A 5974-nucleotide genomic window follows, 5' to 3' on the forward strand; every position below is an offset into this window, starting at 1 on the left:
AATATATATATATCTGCATGCAGCAGTGTGCATTCAGATCGGAAGTGGTATATAATGTGGTTGTACGTAGGGTAAGAATTAAGCGTGCGTGGCAATAACATCATAGCTTTGTCAGCAATTGTTCGTCTCTTCTCCTCACATGGAAATCTTGAGAGCAGAGATCGAATCAATCGTCGAAGAACGTACGGTCCTCAACCAATTAATAAGCACTTATATATCGTCTTGAGATATCGATCGAGCTGGCGACTGACTAGCTAGTAAAATTGTTTGAATTTTCCTAGACAAACCGTATTAAGTTTGATCAAGTTTATAATAAAATTTAACAACATCTAAAATATTAAATAAGTCTCATTAAATCTAACATTGAATATATTTTGACAATATATTTATTTTGTGTTGAAAATATTACTGTAATTTTATTAAATCAAATATTTTTTATTAGAAAAAAGAAAAGGTCTTACGACTTTAAAGGAAAGGAAGTACTGTATATTGTTGTACCCATGCTAGCAAGCAAATGCAAGGGGCAGTCTGGCAGTGCACATATGATAGCGTAATGATGATTTGTTCCTGCGGCTCCCTCCGAGCACTGGTGACCAGTTTAGGTTATGTCACAAAAATTAGAAGGTCGATTGAAATTGAAACGATGTGACAAAAAAGTTGGAAGTTTGTGTGTATAGAAAAATTTTGATGGGATGAAAAAGTTAGAAATTTAAAGAAAAAGTTGAGACATGTTGGTCAGGAGACGCATTCTGCATTTCCGCGGCAAAATCAATCGTATTTTCCGTCGTGGTGACAGGTCGCGGCTCGCCGGGGCCGGGCTACGAGCGTGAGGTCCCCGCCCGTTGCAGACTCAGCCCAGCCCGGCACGTACTTCCAACTTGCCTCGCCGTGCGCGGAGAAGAATAGTGGGCCGGCCCAACTTGTCGGTGCACCACTGCACCTGCACGTTCGTGGGTATCGCGTTACGGCCCATACTGCTCTCGGGCTGCCTGTCTACAATACATGGGCCAACTTCGTCATACCAGTCCACTTCTGACGGTATGAGCTTTTGCCGTTTCTCCTTGCTTCTTGCATTTCGATGACGACAACGTACTCTCTTCGTGTCCAACTTTAATCATTTGTCTTGCTTAAAATACTAGGCACAAATATATTTAAAATAAGACGGACAATTAAAGTTGGACTCAAAAACTTATGGTTGCACTTAAAATAGGACGGAAGGAGTAAATGCTGCTTGAAACAATGTCAAATCTAGAAAGAGTCGCTCAAAGGCATATGGTACCTGAGTTTCTGCAATCAATTCGAATTAATCGATTCCCTTCTTTTGCATTTGCACATCTGCAGCTAATAGTACAAACTGAATAATAATAAGTAAGAAAACAGAACCCCAGAGGGCTCGTAAACTGAACTACAGAACATTGCTACTACATATCTCCTGCTTCCACTAAGCTCCCCTCGATTCAGCTCACGGCTAACACTTTCTCATCGCATCTCCATTTCTCCATCCAAGCTGCTACCCACAAGTATACATCTGTTCTCCAATCTGATGAAACTCACACTGACCATTCTTGTGCAGCATCAGAATTCAGAACACACTCCTTTTCCTTCACATAAGCTGTCTCCCTTCCCTGTCAGATTCTTCGTCTTCTTCTTCTTCCTCCATACGATCATGGAGCAACGACAGCTATTGCACGGTTAGTAGATTGTGACAAGTGACAACGGCTAAAAACGATGGAATCAGCTGCTCTCCAGTTTCATCTCTTGCCGAATCTCAAGCACTTGTTGTGTTTTACTTCGGTCATATTATTGTTCGAGGACGACGGCGCCAACTGGGGCGCTTTGGCTGTCTTATCCTTGGAGAGCTTCTCCATCGCGTTGATGAACTTCCTCAGATGCCTGATGTATTCAGGGTACGTCTCCAGGTTGCAGTGGCCGCCACCTTTCACCCATAAGGGCTCGTACTTCTCCTTCGCGAGCTCCCATAGCCGCTTGCCGTGGGAGAAATCGACGATGTCGTCTGCTGTGCCCTGCCATTGTCATTCAGCAGGTAAGTTCTGAGTTCTGATCACACCAACCAGGGAAAAAAAAACAGTTGAGAGCAGCAATGAACTATCTCAGAACTTAATAAAGTCTTAGCATGTTTTCTGTTGAACTGTAACTAGTAATTGGACATGAGATATATACTGAAAAGTAAATTTGAAGATGATTTCAGACTTGAATATCAATGAAAAGCTAAGGAGGCTTTGAATCAGAAATGAAAAGGGTACAAGCTACTCACATGTATAACCAGCACTGGACAGTCAACCTGCTTTATTTTGTCAATGTTCTGCAGACATGTTAGCAGTAACCAGATTAGGATGGTAAATGACAGTCGTTTTAGAAGCAAACTGAAATCATGGTCCAGAGTTCCAGACATACCTTGAAGATATCAAACCAAAGTGTTACTTTTACCGGATATAGAACCCGAATGCCTGAAAGTATAGCACTGTGAAGGACAACCCCTCTTAATTTTTCCAAGCGCGAGGCTAAATGCAATGTTGGTCCACTTCCAACTGATTGTCCATACAAGATTAGATCCTCTGGTTCAATCCCGTACACCTTCGTTAAACAGTCATAAACAGCCTCTATGTCACAGTATGTGTTGTATTCTGATGGCTTTTGAAGCAGAAAACATGATAAGAAAAGGAACAAAATTAGGTATGTCTTCCACAAGGCGAACAATTACCTAGCTTAATTACTTATTGTAAGTTCGTAGAAAGGAAAACATTTACTATCGTTCGTTCTGATCATCAGAAAGAATTCGTTAATCAACAAAACCATGTGCCACATATGGGAACAACTGAACAAGCACACATGCCACTTTATGAGCTAGTACTACTTAACCAAGTTCTTCAAGTAGGGATCGATAATCAATCACCTAGAAGTTGGGGTTGATGGTCCCTTGGTATAACAACTTTGACAAAAGGATGACTAACAGAACAAAGTTGCCATCATGGTCGAGAATAGCAGAAAGCATGTGTGACTTTTTCCGATATTCGTAATGAAAGTAAAATTGAAAAAGGCTAAACAGCCATTTGCCAAAGTCCTATTCCAGATGAGGCCAAGAAAGACAGAATGGCTAATAATAATTGCTTTGAGAAAAGCTGCCCATATACCTATAGAAGAACAGGATGTTGATTATGAAAAAAGCAAGGGAAACAATCCAATCCAAAGATTGTCGCTTGAGTCATTGATGAAAATATGGCATAAACATACAGGAGACATCATGATCACAAAAAAGTTTAGGTGACAATCTATTCAAAGAAGACAAGTTTACTGCAAATTAACCTAAGAATCAAGTTTGAGCTCTTAAAATCACTGAGGAATTCAGAATCTTACTTTGCCTGTAGAGGCCCCATATCCTGAATAATCATAGCTGCAGAACGAAACCAAGTAAAAAGTTCAGTCACATGTAACAAACAATATTGGTCATGTCCATCAAAGGAAAATTGTCATGATATTAATTTGACACAATTGTCCATGTTTTATATATTTATTGATGGAAATAAATTTCAAATCCCATGAGGATCAAATAGCAACTTTTCCAGTAGTAGAAATTCTTTCGTTCTTAAAGTTAAAAGGCAGGCATCAACTGGATCCCCAAAAGGTGAAATAGATACCATTTGAATGTGAAGTTCGACAGGACTCCATCCGAAATAATTTATAGCAGAATTATTCATGATACATTTTTACTCTATCCACACAGCAAGACTATATGCAAATTATCAATCCACGATCCAAATGCCACAAACAGTTATAACAGTATTATAAGAATAAGATGCCAAGCACTATTCTCTTACAAAAATGATGCTCTGTAATCCTTGTATATTTTAAGAGAACTGCAACAAGCAATGCCGTAAATTTTTTTTACCCCAGTTCCCCAATCTAGAGACATGGTACAATTCTAACAAATGACTAGAATCGCTGAAACTGAATTCGAAAGCAATAGCAGCAGATCACACACAGCAGCATGCATCTGCATTGGAGCAGAATCTGACAGTATAAAGTACAATGAATCATCCAAAAAAAAGTACAGTCTTAACCTCGTCGGATGGCAACCTGGCAAGAACTAAAATCTAAAACGGAGGGAAGAAACGATCTGTTTTTCAACTCTTCCATAATTGTGGTCAGGCCATCAGGATATCCAAGAAACTAAATCTAAACATAAAAGCAGAAGTCAAAGCATTTATTCAGGAAAGGAGTGGTCGTCATTTAATCAAACGAGCAGTTCGTTCCTAACATTGAAGGTAAGCTTAATCAGGTGCGAATTCAACCCCTCAAAGAAGGTTTAACAAGAACAATGGAAAGAAAAAAGCAAAATCTTTTGCATTGCAGGTCAATTAACAATTCTGAACGCCATGACATTACTGTTCAACACAGTTGGCTCACCAACTAAAAAAAGATCGAATCAAATCCTCTTTCAAATTAAAGCGAGGAAAAAAAAAACATAACGAAGTGCCCGCCAAATCGGAGCTTGCAAAATGGAGTATTTACAAAATTGATCCTAAATCATAAGACTAATTGAAAGTTTGATACTGATTAGGCATGAAGAGTAGAGCCATAGAGCGCAGCATATCTAGCAGGCAAGAACACAACAAATGCAAAGGCATATAATGAAATGCAAATGCAAATGCAGGTTCAGAAGTTGGAAGTGGAAGCAAGAAAAGAACAAGGCGAGCAATGGAGGAGAGGAGAGGAGAGAGGGTGACCTCATGATGTTGACGCGGAGGTGGGCGCGGAGCTCGAGGAAGAGGCCGAGCATCTGGCCGAGGTCGGCGGCGTTGCCGTGGGAGTAGAGCAGCGTGAGGCGCGCGGAGGGGTGGCGCCAGAAGGCGGCGACGACGCGCGTCCCTCCCTTGGTCGGCAGCGCGTGCACCTCCACGCCGGCGTCCGCCGACACCCCCGTCATCCTCACCACCCCTCCTCCGCCGCCGCCCTCCTCCGCCACCAGCTCGTACGTGGGTGGCTCCGGCGGGAAGAAGGCCAGCCTCGCCGCCACCGACGACGTCACGTTCCCCATTAGCTCCCCCTCCCCGCCCGCCTATCTCGCTCCGCAACGTGAGGCCGCCTTCTCCTCCTCCTCCTCCTTTTCTTGATTTCTTCCCTCGTCAAGAAAAAGAGGTGAGGTGGTGGTGTGTGTTGCTTTTCTCGGGCTCCTTACCTAAGCTTGCTTTTCCTCCTCTCTCTCGCGCGCGCGCAATGACTCTGGTGGATTCGGGTAGCAGTTGCAGTCGGGGGGTTGGTTTCTTTGGTTGGTTGCGCGGCGGGGGCGTAGCGTAGGCGTACGTACGCTTGTCGATCGATCGGCGACGACGACGACAGGTTGACGACCACCACGTCGCGTGTGTGCGCGCTTCCGTCTTCGTTTAGTACTACTCCCACACGTTTTTATAAAAAAACAAGTCTAATACTAAATATATCTTAATAAGTTGTGTTTAGTTCCTGAAAAAAATTGGAAGTTCGGGGAAAGTTGGGAGTTTAAAAAAAAAAGTGAGAAGTTTACTCCCTTCGTCCAAAAAAAAGACAAACCCTGGGTTTCCATGTCCAATGTTTGACTGTCCGTCTTATTTAAAAAAATTATAAAAAAAAATTAAAAAGACAAGTCACGCATAAAATATTAATCATGTTTTATCATCTAATAACAATGAAAATACTAATTATAAAAAAAATTTCATATAAGACGCTTTTGGGACGGAGGGAGTATGTGTGTATAAAAGTTCTTGATGTGATATGATGTGATGGAAAGTTGAAAGTTTGGGACAGTTGGGGTGAACTAAACACGGTTGGGACTACCTATACATTATGTGACAGATTTTTTAGCCTCCTATCATATAGATTTCTTACCCTTTAGATCAACATCTAACTGCTATAAAAAATATGAATATTTTGTTTTTTTTTTCCGAAAGGAGTTCATGCGTACGTCGGTGTACTCCACTTA

General features: G+C 41.6%; 1 protein-coding gene across 1 annotated transcript; it reads right to left on the reverse strand.

Annotated features, from left to right (window-relative positions):
- Window positions 1-1165: 1165 nt before the first annotated feature.
- Window positions 1166-5364, reverse strand: LOC127764530 (uncharacterized). The gene is made up of 5 exons (XM_052289418.1): window positions 4746-5364; window positions 3376-3412; window positions 2416-2652; window positions 2276-2323; window positions 1166-2024 (listed from the first exon to the last, which is right to left on the reverse strand). The coding sequence occupies exons 1-5, from the start codon at window positions 5054-5056 to the stop codon at window positions 1752-1754; spliced, it is 906 nt and encodes a 301-aa protein (XP_052145378.1). The 5' UTR covers window positions 5057-5364; the 3' UTR covers window positions 1166-1751.
- Between the last annotated feature and the right edge of the window lie 610 nt (window positions 5365-5974).

Source organism: Oryza glaberrima, chromosome 2 (assembly GCF_000147395.1).
Source record: "Oryza glaberrima chromosome 2, OglaRS2, whole genome shotgun sequence".
In the NCBI taxonomy this organism is placed as follows: domain Eukaryota; kingdom Viridiplantae; phylum Streptophyta; class Magnoliopsida; order Poales; family Poaceae; genus Oryza; species Oryza glaberrima.

What these genes read in the sequence shown, in the direction of transcription:
- LOC127764530 (XM_052289418.1), bottom strand. Translation starts at nt 5,056, where the DNA reads ATGGGGAACGTGACGTCGTCGGTGGCGGCGAGGCTGGCCTTCTTCCCG. An exon ending in CTCCGCGTCAACATCATGAG is followed by an intron (nt 3,413 to 4,745) that starts GTCACCCTCTCT and finishes TTCGTTCTGCAG; the next exon opens with CTATGATTATTCAGGATATG. An exon ending in TTTGGTTTGATATCTTCAAG is followed by an intron (nt 2,324 to 2,415) that starts GTATGTCTGGAA and finishes ACATGTCTGCAG; the next exon opens with AACATTGACAAAATAAAGCA.